Source organism: Cibotium barometz, chromosome 20 (genome assembly GCF_041138505.1).
Source record: "Cibotium barometz isolate CiBa-2024 chromosome 20, ASM4113850v1, whole genome shotgun sequence".
NCBI lineage: Eukaryota > Viridiplantae > Streptophyta > Polypodiopsida > Cyatheales > Cibotiaceae > Cibotium > Cibotium barometz.
In genome coordinates this window covers 3,740,577-3,759,569 of record NC_141065.1, presented here as the reverse complement: position 1 = coordinate 3,759,569, position 18,993 = coordinate 3,740,577, and the positions used below count along the sequence as shown (strand labels likewise).

The 18,993-nt window shown below is 41.5% G+C and overlaps 1 protein-coding gene across 1 annotated transcript; it reads right to left on the bottom strand.

Moving 5' to 3' along the window:
* Positions 1-5,357: 5,357 nt before the first annotated feature.
* KU80 (Ku80 family protein) lies at positions 5,358-17,573 on the bottom strand. The gene is made up of 12 exons (XM_086814355.1): positions 17,447-17,573; positions 16,647-16,739; positions 16,492-16,543; positions 16,141-16,272; positions 15,648-16,051; positions 15,006-15,292; positions 14,533-14,728; positions 14,234-14,440; positions 13,937-14,104; positions 13,489-13,812; positions 13,237-13,367; positions 5,358-5,883 (listed from the first exon to the last, which is right to left on the bottom strand). Exons 1-12 carry the CDS (start codon positions 17,567-17,569, stop codon positions 5,760-5,762), a joined length of 2,241 nt encoding a protein of 746 aa, XP_086670481.1. The 5' UTR covers positions 17,570-17,573; the 3' UTR covers positions 5,358-5,759.
* Positions 17,574-18,993: the final 1,420 nt, after the last annotated feature.

Sequence of the window (18,993 nt, the reverse complement as noted above, 5' to 3'; positions counted from 1 at the left end):
TACCTGCATGCAACTTAGATCAAAGCTTCCTTACCCGCATGCAACTTAGATCAAAGTTTCTTTTTTTTTAGATGCAACTTAGATTAAAGCTTCTTTTTCTCTCATGTAACTAAAATCAAAACTTCTTTACATGCTTGCAACTTAGATCAAAGCTTCTTTACCTGCATGCAACTTAGATCAAAGTTTCTTTTTCTACATACAACTTAAATCAAAGCTTATTTTCCTCTCATGTAACTAAAATCAAAACTTCTTTACATGCTTGCAACTTAGATCAAAGCTTCTTTACCTGTATGCAACTTTTTTCTCTTCCTCATAATCTTAGACATGCACTGGCACTGTCACGAAAAGATTTAACTTTCAAATTATTTCATGCACAAAGTGACTTTATATCTTACCTTCTGCATGCACACTCACAATCAGACCTTGTTAGAAAATAAAAACATAGAGGAAGCCATGAAAACTCAAGACATATCATATCTCTAGCGAGTAGCAATAATATCACATAGAAGTAATAATCTCGATAAAATAAATATACTATGTCAATATTGATTTTTATGTGAGTACACAATAGAAAAGAATTGAATAGGCTAAGAGTCAATAAAGAATTCAGAGATAATGGTTATAAGAGAAAGAAAAACATGCATCCAAATCTATGATATAAAACCAAACTTGAATATGATTAGAAATGATTAGGGAAAGAGAAACATTCCTAGAAATATGTGATGGAGAACCGAAGTCGAGAACTTAAAGAGAAGATCCACGTAGAACTCAAAGAGAAGATCCAATTAATATACATGAAGCCATGAAACATACACAAGAGATAATCAATGCATCAATTGGTCACATCGATAACGCGTTTTTCTATGTGATTAAAGCTGTTGTATTACTACAAAAAAATTTCTCTGCAGAATTTGACAAATATGATGTGATGGGCAGACTCAGAACGCCTTAAAACCCTAAAAACGACTCTTAGATCATCGAATTCCGATATCACATGAGAAAGTTATGATCATTTTAAGTTTTTGGGCAGTGCAAAATTTTCTGCGCGCGTAGATTTTTATTTTGCGCACGCAACAGGCACGACTGCGCTCTGATACCATGTTGATCAAAGGAGAAAGAAATACATGATACACCAAAGATAGCTCCCAAAAGTGTGTGAAAACCACACCAAGGTTAGGAATATATAGGTGAGACCTAGGGTTAGGTTGGACAAGCTATATATAGCTCCAACAAATAAAAACATCTATTGTCAACAAACATATATGCAGATACAAAAATTTATGTAGATACAAACGTTTATTGTCACATATATGTAGACACATTTATTGTGACACATATATGTAGACACAAAAATTTATGTAGATACAAACATTTATTGTGACACATATATGTAGACACAAACATTTATGGATACAAACATTTATGTAGATACAAGCATTTATTGTGAAGGTAAAGATACGTCACTGGGATAATGCAAAGTTGAAGCTACATGTTTGGAGCTTTGGGCATGTTAGTTGTTCCAATTGTGATTCAAGGCCTTACATTAGTAGCTTGACCCATTTAAGGCATCATCTTTCTATGTTCTTTTTTCCAATGAATAGGAGTCCCAGAATAGTTGCATACACCTAATCTCCTTGACCCATTTAAGGCATCTTCTTTCTATGGTCTCTTTTCCAATGGATGGGAATCCCACAATGGTTACATTAGTAGCTTGACCCATTTAAGGCATCTTCTTTCTATGGTATCTTTTCCAATGGTGGATAGGAATCCCACACCTAATCTCCTTTGTCCAAATCCACTTCCTCTAGATCCTTACCTTTTCTTCTTTGATAGGGATTTAATGAAAGTTTTTTACCATGAGTTTATATACTGATTTAGTATAGTTTCATCTTTTCCCACAATAGTTGCATACACCTATCTCCTTTGTCCAAATCTACTTCCTCTAGATCCTTACCTTTTCCTCATTGATAGTGATTTGATGAACATTTTTTACCATGATTTTATATACTGATTTAGTTTAGTTTCATCTTGACTTGGTCTTCTTGAGTTAGTGTTGTTGAGGTCTCTTTCTTTGTTACCTCTAAAATTGAATTTTCCTTCTCTTACCATTACAAGAGTTCATTCTTTTTTGCTTAAGCTTAGCACATTCTCTTGTGACCTTTCTCCTTCTTGAACCAAGAGTGATGTAAAATCATAAAGTGAATGAAACTTTTTCCTGCTAGTAATGGAGGTGACAAAGTGCTTGTACTCTTTCTTGTCTCCTTTAAAAATTTCTTGTACCATCACATTCTCAACAATTTTCATAAGCTCATCTTGGATTTTCGTAAGCTTGATAAGATATTCATGCACACTTTCTTTGTACTATATCTTTGAGCTTATGCCTTCAAACATATTTGCAAGAGTGTCACATGCTTCCTTTGCATTTGCAGCAAATTCAATATAGCCAACCATGCTTCACTGCTTGCATTCTCTAATGTGAATGATAACATGGTTGGCTGTATTGAATTTGTTGCCAGATGTAATTTGCATTGTTTTCTCTCTAAGGTATGATAAGAGGTCATAGTGTAGCTAAGAGGTCCTCGTGCAAGAGAAAGATTGAGTTACCAAACCTTTCTCCTAAGCGATTTCTTTTTCTTATGTTTATCCTCTGCTTTGGGTTTTTCTTCTACTTCCTGCTCTTCTTCTCCTTGGCTCTCCTAGTAAGAATATCATTTATCTAAAAGTGCTAAACTCTTATCCCCTCTTTTCTTTAATTTTGGATATTCAGTGCAATAGTTACCCATTTCTTGGCATTCATAACATGTTGCACTACTTGCATCCCTAGATTTCCTCAACCCATGAGATCCTAGGTAGCCTTGCATTTACTAAGTGTAACTTTTAAATCAATAAATTTTACCTTAAGTTATGCAATGTTATGATCTAATGATGTAGATGATGGTACTAGAGATGTTGAATGTACTTTTACACGAGGTGATGAAGTTGAGTGATCACAAGCCCCTGCATTACGCCCTCTGTGCTCGCCAAAACTACCCTTAGCTCATGAAGCTCTTTGGAATCACTGAGCACCTAAATGAATGCCGCCGCATAGAAGTTAAATGTACTTTTACTCAAGGTGATGATACCAAAGATGTTGAATGTACTTTTACTCAAGGTGATGAAGTTGGCACACTTTAAGAAACTTGAAAAGTGGACTCAATAAGGCAATCTTCATCAAAGTAATGTGAAAGCCTCCTTATAATTCACGTGATCTTTACTAGGAAGCAAGTGAGCCTCCAAGGCCATGATAAACTTGCTAATTTTAAGATGCTCCATTGTCAAACAATTCCTCGCAAAAGATGAAAAAAAACATGTTAAGTAGGATGCTAATAATTAATAAATAAAGTCATGCCATCCAACCATTAATCGAATCTAGATCGCGTCTAGAATAGCTTGGTGTAGCTTAGCCATCTAGCCATCGCTCATGTCCAGAACAGCTTAAAGCAGCCCGGCCACCATAGCCATCACTAGTTTTCAGTGGGACCGTCGTCATCGTACAACCTATGGAGCTAACCCCCTGGTAGGAGAAGGGGACCATCAAGGATATTGAGCATGACACCAAAGACACCAGATGCTTGATGGGTTTTTATACCTTATTGATGAAAAGCTTACTGAAAAGTAAGAAACTAACTCCCCTTCATGTGAGAAAAACTAATCTAGATGTAATAGTAAAGCATTTGGTAACTCTATCGTCCCAAATCTTTCCTTCAGTGTCTTGGTGAACTTCTCCACCTTATACACGCTTCATCCTCTAGGTTGATTACCATGCTTGATTGAACTACTAAAGATAAGTCCTTGAGTCCTTTTCTTTAGATCCATGAAACAGTTGGATGTTAAACAGTGTACTTGACATAACTTGCACCAACAAATAAGTAGAAACAAGAAGGCAACATCAATTTCAAAAACGATCTTCCTTGCTTTAAAATCACAATAGGACTTTGAGGGAAAGACACAATGATCCTAGCTATACTTGCTATCTCCACCTAAAGTTGAGGATGCAAAGTTGGGGGTTTTATTTTGGTCACTTCTTGATTTCAAAACATCATATGATGATAAAAGCACATCTCCTATACCTCTCTCTCTAATATTACACTCCATTGAAGGGAAAATGAAAGGATCTAGAGAAGCTAAGATCTCAACTAGTCTATGGGCTCCAAACAAAATTGGAAGAAAATCTTGTGGCTCAAGTCTATGTAAACCAACACATAAGGTGAGTATTGATAGGGATAATATATGGAACGAAACCTTTTTGAAGAATATTTAGCTCAAAAGACATTCAAGAATAGCCACGCATAGAAATTTGGATATAAACAAAGGATTACAACATTTTACTAAAACCTCATAATGAAAACTGCTATATACAGGTACAGAGAGCTTAAAGAAATATTTTCATACCTATAGTTTTTCTTCTAACATCAATCATGTTTGGCTTGGTCCCTACTAAATATGGTCTATATTTTCCTCAAATCATGTTTTCACCCAATGTCTTATCCAATTCCATAATCTAGTTCGCATTTTGCAATAATCTAGTTCGCATTTTGCATGTCCACCTTCAAATTATAAGTAACAATGTTGCTGCTAAAGAATTGCACCCTTCTTCTGCAAGTAATTCATGTGTCTGAAAGGCCTAGTATTTTTTCCATATTCTTTTGATTTTCCTCTTGAAACTTGTTCACGTCAATTTTTAGTTAACCTTCAATATACACATCAAAACACTTAGTACAAAGAGGCAATCTCATACCTACACTTTCTAGTATTCCCAATCTTTTTTAAACCTTTCTCAAGTTTATAAGCATAGCTCCCACTCTTGGTGAACATGAACTAAGGAGCAAGAGGCTCGTACACCTAGAGTTAATCCTTTGTTAGCCCATAGGCCTAACTCGAGTCGTGCGATCGTACACCTAGAGTTAATCCTTTGTTAGCCCATAGGCCTAACTCGACTCGCGCGGTGATGATAACTAACTCTAATTCTATGACCCTTCTCTCTCTCTTGTAACTTCTAATCCAGTACCTAATCTGAAATCTAACCCTTATTTTATGTAGAAAACATAAAACTCTCTCTTGTAGTTAGGGTCAGGCTACAAGATTATGGCTACATGTTATAGCATTAAGGTTGTGGTGGGTTACAAGCTAAGGTTCAACCCTAACCCTAGCTTTAGTTATAACCCAAGTTTTGACTCTAACCATAACCATAATAACCCAAGGTTATATAAATCGTGGTCCTCGTTTTCAAAGAAAACTCTAATAGAATGTAGGATTAGCGTTAAGGCAAGAGATTAGGATTAGGATTTTAATTTTTTTTCCCCAAAAAAAATGCCCACTTTATAAAGAGATTCTAATTTTAACACTTGCCTTCAAAATCTTTCAAAGATATACACCTGTTCACGCCACTGTTGAAAAACTTATAGCAGCTGGCACAGCAATACCCTCCAGAAAATTTATTTACAATCAATCAAACATTGCAGCTTCAAAACTTGGTTCTGCAACAGCTGCATGTATGATTGAGGCATTACATATCCAAACTAATGTTTTGTCAAATTTGCTGGGATTTAAGAGGCGCTCAGACCATTGCAACACAAAACAAAGCTGAAAAGTATGGTTCACACTGCCTCTCCCAAAAGAGCTTCCAGTTCATCAATTTCTTCATCTTCGATCGGTACATAGATGCTTGTCAAATTTGACCGTATTTGAGAGATGCTGAGAAGCTGGAAAGCATGTATGGTTCACACTGCCTCTCCCAAAAGGGCTTCCATTTCATCAATTTCTTCATCTTGGACTGGTTCTTGGACTATTTCTCCAGGACCATCTCTGTTTAAAAATACCGAGGCCTCTTCTTCAGACACATCACTGAAAAGCACAAGCACAGATAAGAACTTGCTCTCTCTCTCTCTCTCTCTCTCTCTCTCTCTCTCTCTCTCTATATATATATATATATATATGTGTGTGTGTGTGTGTGTGTGTGTGTGTGTGTGTGTGTGTGTATATACCTAGATGAATCCAGGAACATGCCCAAATTCACCTTTTAGGAACGTGCATGTTATATACTCATGGTAGTCAACCCACAAGACTATATAACTATCAACTCCATTATGCATAATATAGACTAGATACTACGACATCCCCACTAACGTCATCAGTGCCCAATAGTGGGTGTAGAACTCTGTATCAAGATATGCTCTCACACACGCACTCCCATAATAGCATATATTCACACAAAGCTACATACATACATACATACAACATAGTACATACATACATACATAGTATATATACATATATATATATATACATACATATGTATGAATTATATATATATATGTATGTATATATATATATATATATATACATACATATGTATGTATTATATATATATATATATACATACATATGTATGTATTATATATATATGTATTATATATATATGTATATATATATATATATGTATGTATGTATGTATGTAGCTTTGTGTGAATATATGCTATTATGGGAGTGCGTATGTGAGAGCATATCTTGATACAAATACATACATATATATATATGTATATACATACATATATGTATTATATATATATACATATATATGTATATACATACATATATGTATTATATATATATACATATATATATGTATTATATATATATACATATATATATATATATATATATATATATATAATACATATATAATACATATATATACATACATATGTATGTATTTTATATATATATATATATATATATATATATATATATATATATATATATATATATATATGTATGTATGTATGTATGTATGTATGTATGTATGTACACACACACACACACACACATATATATATATGTATATACATACATATGTATGTATATACATATATATGTGTGTGTGTGTGTGTGTGTGTGTGTGTGTACATACATACATACATAAATATATAGATATATATATATGTGTATGTATGTATGTATGTAAATCATCAGTGCCCAATAGTGGGTGTAGAACTCTCTATCAAGATATGCTCTCTCTCTCACACACACACACACACACATAGGAGCATATATTCACACACATAAGAGCATATATATACTGAGTTTCTATCAAACCTCCGGAGATGCAGGGCAGACTCAGCCATAATGAAGCCTAGCACTAAGGGAAGTAGCAAATAGAAAGAATTAGTACAGCAAATAAGTAGTTGATAGGGCAAATGCACCGCTAAAGATAGAAAGAATTAGCACAATCCGAAAACCATTCAAACAGGTTTTATATCAGTTTTCTTTCCAAAAAGAGCTTTTCTAGGGTTTTCATCATCAACAAGGATATAGGAGTTGTGGAGATTATTCATGGGATGAGCGAGTGGATTTAGAGCTTGAACATGGAGCTTGGGCATGGAACTTGGACATAGAGCTTGGACATAAACATGAAGCTTGGACATCAACATGGAACCTGGACATATAGCTTGGGCATGAAGCTTGGACATAAACATGGAGCTTGGACATAGAACTGTCAAAATATGCAGCGGAAATGATAACCAAATCTAAGACCACAAGAGCAAGTAGAGTGCAGAAAATCGACAGCACAAGAGAAGGAGAGAGATAGGCATATAACTCTTCTCTATACACAAGATCTCGAGGAAAAACTGAATGAGTACAATGTGGGACAATGGGGCCTATTTATATGGCCCCATCATGCAGTCGGCCAGCACTAGTGGCCCTCACGACTGGGCACATCCAGTCGGCCAGCAAAGAAAAATACCACGACCCCTCCTGATGAAGTCGGCCAGCTCCTGGTACACACGAGTGCAGTCGGCCAGCATTAGAGGCTCTTGCCAGCCTGTGGCAGCCACCCATATCATGGAAAAAATGGAAAAAAATGGGAAAAAAATACGGGGAGTGAGGAAAAATGATAAAACACCTATACAGGGCGGGCACACCCACAACAGAGGCCCTGGTGTCTCTGATAAAGATAGGAGATGACTTCTAACACCCCCTCTTAGCTCCTGGCTGTGAAACCAACCACAGGGAGCTGGGGTGCCGCCTGAGCAAATCGTGAGATAGTCCTCCGTCGAACAGAAAGTTCACGAACAAAGTGCCTCTGGATGACCATGGGTTCCACCAGTGGAAGCCCAATCCTACAATGCAACCTCTGCAACCTCACCACCTCACAAGCAGCATCACAAGCAGCCCGGTACTCTGCCTCTGTCGTCGACAAGGCAAAAGATGATTGCCTCTTACTGCTCCATAAAACTGCTCCTGGGCCTGAAGTAGATCTCCTCGTGTCCGGATCTCCTCCCCAAACTGAGTCACTCCCACCGTGGAGTCGGACTCCATCAATCAATCCCCCTCCTGTGTACAAGAGTCCATGATCCTTCGTATGCCGCAGAAACCACAGCATACGCAATCCTGCCTCCCAAAGAGTCATCTGCAACCACGAGCTCAACAGCCTCATTAGGAAGCTCACGTCCAATCTGGTGTCTATCAACAAGATCAATGAACCATTCTGCTTCTGAGTCAAAGAGGCATCACACTGCTCACAAGGATCAACACCTGTTACGGTGAAAAACCAAGTCCTGGAAACCTGCTGAAGACCATGCAAGGCCTTCTGAAACCTGTCAACCACCCCCTCTGAATCCGGAACCACAAAGCCTGGGATATGCACCTCCTTCTGCAAGTAATCAACTGCCACCTGCCTGGCTTTCCGAAAGGTCCCCATGGAAAGAACATCCTCATCTACAGGAGGTTCTTTGTCCCGAATACTACGGACATCAGAGCATAAGTGACCTGTTCAGTTTCCTCTGACTGACGAACACAAGAACTACCAACTTCAGTACTGGAGAGTTCCTGCCAACTGTTGCCATCTACTGGCAAGCTATCCACCATCTGGTCTCAGAAAGCCTGTACCTGTAGCGTATCCACACTTAAGTGGCCATTACCAGACTGCCACTCATCACAAACTTGAGGACCTGGGAGAGAGAGTGCTGAAAGCTTGTAAACTCCATTCTCCACTCCGCCTTCCCAAACCACCTGGCCTGTTGCTTTGTCCCGGAGAGCAACAAAATGCTCATCAAACTCCACCCGTACGCCAGTCTTGCAAACCTGATGCACTGACAACAGATGAAAACCAAGTGACGGAACATACAACACTTGGAAGGAATGCTTCCCCCCTCTGCCATCGGGAACTATCTCCAACCTGCCCTCACTGTGAACTGGGATAGTGGATGTATCCCCACTAAGAATGTGACCAGAATACCTGGAGAGATCCTGTAAATCTGAACGCGAAGGAGTCATGTGCCTGAAAGCACCACTGTCTAGAATCCACTCCCGAGTATCCGTTGCGGAGAATCCTCCAATCTCCTCCCTGCCTGAAGAAAATGAAACATCGATGTCCATCACCTCCAGGTGCACAAAAGTCGGAGTTTTCATGATTGCTACTGAGGAATCTTCACCCTTCTCGGTCTTCCGCTTGGGACACTGCCTCCAATAGTGGCCTTTCTCGCCACAATCATTACAGGTCCTCTCTGCCTTTAGTTTCTCGCGGTCAGCGTCGGACTTCTTCTCAGAAGACTTCTCCGAGGAAGCCTTTCCTTTGCCCGTGTTACGGCCTTTCGACCATTGGCCAGTTAAGGCCTCCGAACCTCCACCCTGAGGAGGGTTCGTCAATCGTTCCTCCTGGTCCAAGACCATGGGCACAAGCTCCTCCCACGTGATGGTGCTGAGCCTGCCACCACTGGTAATCAAAGACGAGTAAAATGATGAGTACTGAGAGGGCAAGTGCGACAGCAACGTTATGGCCATGTCCTTTAACGATATCTTCTTCCCAGCCTGAAGAACTTCCTGCTGAAGAGCTTGCAACTTGTTAATATGCTCCCGCATCGTCAACGACTTTGCAGGGCTCATAACCCGCATCTGTACTTCCAAGGAAATCCTCTTCATGGGCGATACCCTGTTGTAAAGAGAGGCCAAATGCTGCCATATACCTCTGGCCAGCGTCATATGCTTTACATGATTGATTACCTGCGGTGTGCAGTTGAGAAAGATAAACGAACGGACCCTCGCGTTGACACGATCCCACATCTGTGTCTGAGCCTCCCGGTCCTTTCGGATCGACGGTAACTCCCCTTCCTCTACTTCCGGCCGTGGAACCCCAACAATGACGAAATCAACGAGGTCGTAAGACTCCAGAACAGATTCCATCATAACCTTCCATATGCCGTAGTTGTTCCCGTCCAACTGACGGTCCACTGGGAACGTGGGGAGTGTCGGGATCTTCACATGCTTCTCAGCCATCTCTAACAAATCTGCCATCGCGGGGATGTAACTGAAAAAGGGTGGGTGGGTGGGAAAAAAAACTCTAAACCTGCAAGTGGCTGTCCAGCACTTTAGCCCGCCTTCCTCTTGCAACTTCTCTTCCCGAACAGTCCAAACAGTCCACCAATCAGCAACGTAGCTATCCCCCTCTTGCTCAGAAAACTCCCAAGATCTATCAAGAGCCTAGGGCTCTGATACCATGTCAAAATATGCAACGGAAATGATAACCAAATCTGAGACCACAAGAGCAAGTAGAGTGCAGAAAATAGACAGCACAAGAGAAGGAGAGAGATAGGCGTATAACTCTTCTCTATACACAAGATCCCAAGAAATAACTGAATGAGTACAATGTGGGGCAATGGGGGCTATTTATATGGGCCCATCATGGGGTCGGCCAGCACTAGTGGCCCTCACGACTGGGCACATCCAGTCGGCCAGCAGAGAAAAATACCACGACCCCTCCTGATGAAGTCGGCCAGCACTAGTGGCCCTCACGACTGGGCACATCCAATCGGCCAGCAGAGAAAAATACCATGACCCCTCCTGATGAAGTCGGCCAGCTCCTGGTACACATGAGTGCAGTCGGCCAGCATCAGAGGCTCCTGCCAGCCTGTGGTGGTGGCAGCCACCCACATCATGGAAAAAATGGAAAAAAATGGGGAAAAAATACGGGGAGTGAGGAAAAATGATAAAACACCTATACAGGGCGGGCACACCCACAACAAAGGCCCTGGTGTCTGATAAAGACAAGAGATGACTTCTAATAGGAACATGAAGCTTGGACATGAACATGGAGCTTGGACATGAAGCTTGAACATGGAACATAGAGCTTAGACATGGAGCTTGGATTTTGGACTTGGATCTAGATTTGGATCTGGAACTAGAATTTGGATACGAACTTGGACTTGGATATGAACTTGGATTTGGATTCATTGGATTTGGATATTGGATCTGGTACTAGCCCGGTGAGAGATACTTGTGGGTCATCCCCATGGTGTGCTCAGCATTAGAGATCTTGTGCCTCGACATCGACATCGAGATCGGCATCGACTTGGATATCCTACATCAGCATATCTGTTTGTTTTATATTCATTGATTGTATTGATCCTGGCCAGTGTGCCCGTGGATTGTTCCTGAATAAATTCCTGAAAGGGGGCACGACCTGTTCCCCGCTCAATGTGGTGTACTGTGCAAGATCCCTATTCCCTTCTCTCTCCCCTCTCCCTCTATATCTCTATCTCTTGGACACGTGGTTGAGTCTGTCACGGCACGCCCCACTGGGCTTACAATTTAGCTAAAGCTACGCCCACAAGTGTTTGAAGCTTTGACTATGCCAACCAATATAAGAGTAAGATGGAGGTACCCCACGATAAGAAACAAGGTTTGCTTGCCTTACAGATTCTTGAGTTTCCTTTCCTTTTGGGCAATATGGACTTTGTCACTAACTTACCACCCAGTCAGGAAAGCACAATGCCATGGACATACTATGCAAGTTCTTTATGTTGACTCCTTCCGAAGTAGCTGACAAGATACCCAAGCTGTTTCTTCTATATTAATACCCCATTGCAAAGATGGTACCAGCAAGACCCCATAAAAAGCAGCTTTTGGTACATAAATGATGCCAGAAATCTGTAAGGAAGGGACTGGAGATGCCGTAGGCCTGCCAGTATGAAGCTGCAGCGGGCGTGCTGTCGATCTCCTGTATCTGAATACAGGCGGCCCAATTGATTTGGATACTGAAAGAAGGATCGCCCAGGGTGCTCTAGCTGTGCAGAAGAATTCCTCCACAGCTCGCTTTGGTCCTACTGTAGCTGGAACGGGGGGTGTCCATGGCCATTCTGACCTCAAAACATGTGGATGCAGCTGATAGAGACTCTTACAGGGAGACCAATGCACGTATCACTTAACAGCAGTGAGCACCAAGCAGATCAACATAGCCAAAATGTGAAATAAAAAGTAGGAGTTTGGCTGAACAGATGCTCAAGCATGTCCAATGTGAATATGGAGCGCGAGTACCAGAATATGGAAAGAACAGTAGAAGATATTTGCAGAAAACTTGCCAAACCAGCAGAAGATCAAAGAACAACCTTAGGTTTCAAGGCCTCCAAGGAGGTGTCAAGAACAGCATCAGATTTTGTGAAGTGGTTGTTTCCATTTCCAACAGAAGATTTGGTTCCACTACCACATCCAAGACTTGAGATGTATTAGATCTAGGTTGAGAATCAGAGCTGTCTCTCCTATCCATTCACAGGAGGGGATGCCACACGCATCAGCCCCACATAGAAACAGATTGATGTGGCATGAGTACCAGGGCACACTTAAGATTAAAAATTAGCAAATAAGAGGCAAAGGCCATGAGTGGCATGAGACACAGAACATACAAGGGTCAGACTACTGCCTGTGACGGGATTATCCAAGACTTAACTGCTCTATAAGTGTTACATAGGGAAAAGATTGAGCAGTACTGGTAGCCCAACTGCATCCATGAAATGCGTGAAAAAACGTGTTCTCAGTAACATTCTGGATAAATCAGGCCCCCACAGCACTCAGCTTTGGAGTAGGATATTTGCTGAGCTGATGGGACACATCGGGGCAGGCAAAACAACCTGCATCGAGGATGCCCAGCTCATGGAGTGGCTGGGCAGGTTTGGCCACTCGAACAAGAGCCAAATGGCTCCAAGTGGTCCAGGAATTCAGTATGTGTGTGCATCAACCCCAAGTACAGGAAGAATTAATCACAAGAGCTTGTGAGCAAGCGCAACCCACCTACACAAACCTAGCTAGACACGCAATCACCTTAGCTCAAAAGATCCTACAATCTAGATCTCTCTCTCTCTCTCTCTCTCTCTCTCTCTCTCTCTCTCTCTCATGACCTTACTATCGGGCAGGTATTTTAAGTACCTGTCAGGAGCTTCTCCTTTGTTGATGAGTGTCAATCTTCTGTCTACAATCAGATCCCAGAAATCATTTAGCCTCTTTCCACAACATTTGCTTGCCAGGTCACGAAGAAAATTGTTAAACTCCAAAGGCTCCTGCTTTCATATAGAAGAACAGAAAAGAAGTAAAAAGCCTAGACCAACAGTCAAAACAGCCTTCTGAATTTTACCAAGAGTAAGGGAAAATAGAATCAAAAAAACCGGCTGAGGCACTAACCTCATGTTCAACGCAGCCTTTCCTTAGAGCTACTAGGCATGCCATTGCTTTTTCATAAGTGTTCCCTTTATAAGCTGAGTCTAGGAAGTCACTGATGAGCTTTTTCATCTCACGGATAGCTTTGGGAACCCATTCGTCACTGTCCCTGCGAGCCAGCATGGCCTCAAAATCTTGTACAGGCTGTAAGCTTCCTACTTCGGAGACCTTTCTGGCAGTCAAGCTGTCAAATGAGATCTGTCCATCATCAAGTACAGAGTCTTCTTCCCCTCTGGCATCTTCTTCCCGCTCCTTATCTTTCCAGAATTGGTGAGACCTTTTGTCCTTCTATCACATGGATAAAAAGAAGTCAAAACACTGATAGGCCAAACCTTATACAATATGGGCTTTGTTTACTAAATGAGAGTGCCAGCACAGTCAGAACTCCAGAAATCTGTTCAAAAATGTTCACCTGCTCATTCACTTTAAGTGAGAACTGATTGTTAAAACGCTTGATCACAAACTCATTCTCGGAAAGAAGCTCCTGCTTGGGCTCCACAATGGGCTTAAGTGCATCATCAAGAGGAGGCACTTCTGCATCAGGATTCCAATGCTTTGCATGCAGAAAACTGTACCATCTCTGAAAACAACGCCACAGATTTAAACATGCATGATGAGTATGATTCATGTAGCAGTTTGCAAGTAGACAGCATAATTGATGCATATTCAATTTATGCATTCTTTTGTTACTTCAAAAGCTTTCCACTACCTGCAAGACTGGGTTCAATGTTCTTTCAGGTAGTAGCATCTCCTCTTGATCACCTGGAGCAAGATCGAACATCTTTACAAGATTGTCAGCTGCTTCTTGCTGTGAATTTGAAGGCTGCACGTTTGGAGGCCGACTGTCTAAGGGAGTAAACGGAAACTCCCGGGCATCCTCCATAAAGGGTAGAATGTTGAAGTAAAAGCAGTCAGGCTGAGGAGTAAAATGTCAACCAATCAAAATCCTTCCTAGAGACATACATTACCGTTTAAGTTGTGACTCATTCCACTTCTAAGTAAACTTACAAGATTTTCTTCCTTTGATATGTATGGAGTCAAAACTCCAATCAGAACACCTGCTTGGCCTTGCCTCCATACACACCTCACAATGGCAACTTTGTTCAGCTCCTTCATGGCCCTGGCCAATGCAGACATAGCTAAAATGGATTTCATATTTCCTGGCTCTGGAATGAAAATATTGCTCTCCTTCATATAATAATGCCTGAAACACCACATCCACATCAAGATGGTGACACAAGCAGAGAGTTCGGCAAACAAAAACGATACTGAACTTAGGGGGCTTACAGACTACCCCCCATTCCGCCCATCGAATGCAAAAAAAATTAATGTGCCCTTAAAGTCTGGGCAAGCAATCATCCCAGCCATCTGAAGGGCAAAGGTTTATCTAAAAAGACTTTTGCATGTCAACTCTGCAGTCTGTCTAAACTTGAATTTTAATATATGCTCTCTAAAGTCAAAACAAAAGCATGATAGCTTACCTTAAAACATTCGAAGCATCAGTAAAACCTATCAGCTTGACCCCCTTTTCTGTCTTCAGTTTCAGGGCTTCTTCCACCTCTTTGGAAACGGGAACCAATTGGGGACCATATCGATAGGCTTTAGATCGCTGTTCAGGAGGAACAGTTTTATCTGGGTCCTCGGTGCTTTTATACTCAATGTCCATCTTGACTTCATGAGAAACGTGAGGGGCGCCTCGAGGGGCCTTGTCTGAGTACTTTTTGAGAGTCGGAAGCCGCTCTTCTGCAACTTTCTTGTAGACCCACACCTGCATTGATATAAAATAAGATGGCAACCAGTTCATACATTCGATTATATACCTAGATGAATCCAAGAACATGCCCAAATTCACCTTTTAGGAACGTGCATGTTATATACTCATGGTAGTCAACCCACAAGACTATATAACTATCAACTCCATTATGCATAGTATGGACTAGATACTACGACATCCCCACTAATGTCATCAGTGCCCAATAGTGGGTGTATATCCCCAATCACTACAAATAACCCTTTGTCAACCTCAATCAACCCTTCAATGCAGCACCTCATTTACCATTGAACAATTCTTAAGTACCCAGAAAAAATCACCTGCAATTTGAAGCACCGAAACCCATCCTTACCTTTACTTTCATGCTAGGGGTCAGCTCTAGATCACCTCTATACAATGTGACGGGGGTTACATTTCGAGGCTTGATTGCCCCCAATAATGAAGTTGGGCTATAAACCAGAGCAACCTCTGCTTGAGGACGCCCTGCAAATCTTCTCATAAGTGCTTCATTTTCTACACATGCCTTGGACTTATAAGATCCACAATTGAACTTTATAACCACTGCATCCAGCTTCATTCCGTGTTCAGTTAACTGCAAAGCAAGTTTGTCCACTTGCTCTTCTTTAGTCTCGTCCTCAGCAGACTCCTTCACAAAGGACTCCCCATCTGTGATAAGGAAAATATGCTTGTTGCCTTTCTTTCCAGGTCCAGCCTTCTTAATCAGCATGTCCATGCCTACAACAACAGCATCCAGGTCTGGCAGCGTGATAAGGAAAGATGCCCCAGAGCAATCATCACCATAAGGGACTGGCCAACTCAAAGTGCTTGAAGAAAGATAAGGATACAATCTCCAGGTTCAGAACCCTCTGGTAGGTTTTCCAGAATCTTCAGAAGGTCATCATCTACCACCTGAATGGACCGTAACACAGACACGTTCTCATATCCTCCAAGCTCTTCATAAAGTTCATTGGAAGGCTCTGCAGATGCAGAATGTGTTGTGTATCAGAAACGGATTCCAACCAACCCCCAACCCCCCCCCCCCCCAAAAAAAAAAAAACAAAAAAAAAAAAAAAACTTGAGGTGCCAAGAAAAACATCATCACTCCAAGCGTAGAGATTTATCCAATGAAAAAACACATGAATGGGCGCACACAAGGAATACACAAAGTAAAAAGAAAATGGGCACATGGAGCTTACCACTTACGCCAAAGATAACAAGTCCTACTTCATCAAATTTGCTGAAAATTAGCTGGCCATACCAAAACCAAGCAAGGGTTTCATTAACTTGGTTTATCAAATTTTTATTCTACTGAGCATGAAAGATTTCTGCTCAGAGGTAAAATGGGGTTTACCTTTCTTTGGACAAGTGTAGAAGCAGCTTTTGCAACATGCTTTAGATGTGGATGCATTGATGGACTCACATCAAGCAAGATCACTGCAGTCTCCTGAAAAATTAAAGCTCATATTTTTAATATGACTTATAAACAAAGGTATGAGTTATGAACACACTATCTAAGTCCATGCGTGGCACCATGTGTGACCAAATTTTCACCCCCATCCTCAGCACACAGGATTTTTCATCTTTTTTATGGCTTCTGTGTAGTGTGTTTGTCTTGTTTCGTGAATACCACTGTGCATGATGGCTGATGTGCTTTGATGGTCTACCATTGCCACTTGGATGCTTGCAGTCTTTTGCTATAAATTAACGAATCTCTTTCTCTCTCTCTCTCTCTCTCAAGACAGACATCAAGCCCCCAATTGAGCAAATCCTTGCACTTCAGTGCCAGCATGTGTCCCGCTGGCGCTTCGCTATGATGTTGAAATACTCATGACATTTAATCTCATCCAAACAGATTGTATAAAATGAACAACCCTCGTCTCCTCCAAACAGAATTGCAAAGACGATCAACCCTAAACTCTCTATCCATTCAAACAGGCAGCATACACGATCAGCTCTCCATCATCCATCCAAACAGATTCCACAATCCTGATACTCCTGCCCGTCTCTCTCTCTCTCTCTCATACACACACGCACACATCCAAAAGAGATTGCACAGGAATCAACCCTAATTCTCTCTCTCTCTCTCTCTCTCTCTCTCTCTCTCTCTCTCTCTACACACTTCTTTCTTGATTCAACACTGATTGATCATACCTTGTTGCGAGCCATGATCGCTTGCGACTCCAACCCTTGGCCAGTTTGAGGCCTTTTAATTTTTATTTTTGAAAGCTTATGAGAGAAGTCTTCTCCCTCCAAATAAAGCCCTTCTCCAAACATTGGCCCACTCATTACACGTGTTCCACATAAAGCCCCCCTATAACATTTTTTGATTAATTAATACGAAGGGGCCAAGGAAAAAAAAATTTTGAAAGGTTTATAAGGTTTTAAAAAAATTATAAGGTTTAAGGCTAAATGGGTGTTAGGTAGGATTTAGCATGTGTGAAATTTTTGGGACTCTGTGCATGTAGGGGGTGATTTAGCTTGTGTAAAATTTTTGGGACAGTGTGCATGCATGGGGGTTGGGTGGCAATTAAGGGGGTGCATAGGGCGGCTCAGTCGTGGGTCGCTCCTTTCTTCCTACGTGTTGCATGGTTAGCGGTTAGTGCTGCTCCTTTGTATGCGGCTCACTCCTGCGTGTTGCATGGGACGGCTCGGTCTAGGCGTCTCCTATGCACCTCCTCTGCTGCTTTGCTGAGGTGAGATGCGGCTCGCTTCTTTCTTCCTACGTGTTGCATGGTTAGTGGTTAGTGCTGCTCCTTCGTACGCGGCTCGTTCCTACATGTAGTATGGGGCGGCTCGGTCGTGTGTGTTCCTGTGCACCTCATCTGCTCTGCTGAGGTGAGAAGCGGGTCGTTCCTTTCTTCCTGCGTGTTACTCAGAGCGTCCGCGTCGTGTTTGTGGTGGTCTGTGTTGTGATGGTATGTGGTTGGTTGTTAGAGTCTCTGTGGTGGTCTGTGATGGTCTCTGATTAGTTGTTGCTGGTTCGATTTTATTGTTTAGTTGCTAATCAATGCTTGTTTGGTTTGATTTAATGAGAGCCCTGCTAATCTTGATTAATGCTTGTTTTTTTGTAGATTAATCTTAATTGTTCTTTATGTAATTTCTGTACGTCAGCCTCAAGAGGGTGCATACAGCCTTGGTACGGGATTAAGGTAAATGGGTGTTAGGTAGGATTTAGCATGTGTGAAAATTTTGGGACAGTGTGCATGCGTGGGGGCTGGGTGGTAATTAAGGGGGTGCGTGGGGCAACTCGGTCGTGGGTTACATGGTTAGTGGTTAGTGCTGCTCCGGCTTGCTCCTGCGTGTTGCATGGGGTGGGTCGGTTGTGGGCGTCTCCGCGATGCACCTCCTATGCTGGTTGATGAGGTGAGATGCAGGTCGCTCCTTTCTTCCTACATGTTGCTCGGAGCATCCGCGTGTTTGTGGTGGTTTGTGGTGTGATGGTATGTGTTTGGTGAGATGCGGGTCGCTCCTTTCTTCCTACATGTTGCTCAGAGCATCCGCGTGTTTGTGGTGGTTTGTGCTGTGATGGTATGTGTTTGGTTACTGTGATGGTCTCTAATTAGTTGTTGCTTAGTTACTATCCACGAGATAAAGGGAAAGTCTTTGAGGCTACTGCATCCACGGATGCTCGTGACAAAGGCAAGGGTGTGGCAGATTCATCAAATCCTCGTATTCTCACACCTCTTGAAGGAAATAAA

Coding starts and splice junctions, on each gene's coding strand:
- KU80 (XM_086814355.1), bottom strand. CDS start 17,569: ATGTTTGGAGAAGGGCTTTATTTGGAGGGAGAAGACTTCTCTCATAAG. Junction 16,052..16,140: donor GGGTTCTGAACCTGGAGATT/GTATCCTTATCT, acceptor TCACGCTGCCAG/ACCTGGATGCTGTTGTTGTA. Junction 15,293..15,647: donor CCCCTAGCATGAAAGTAAAG/GTAAGGATGGGT, acceptor ATATCAATGCAG/GTGTGGGTCTACAAGAAAGT.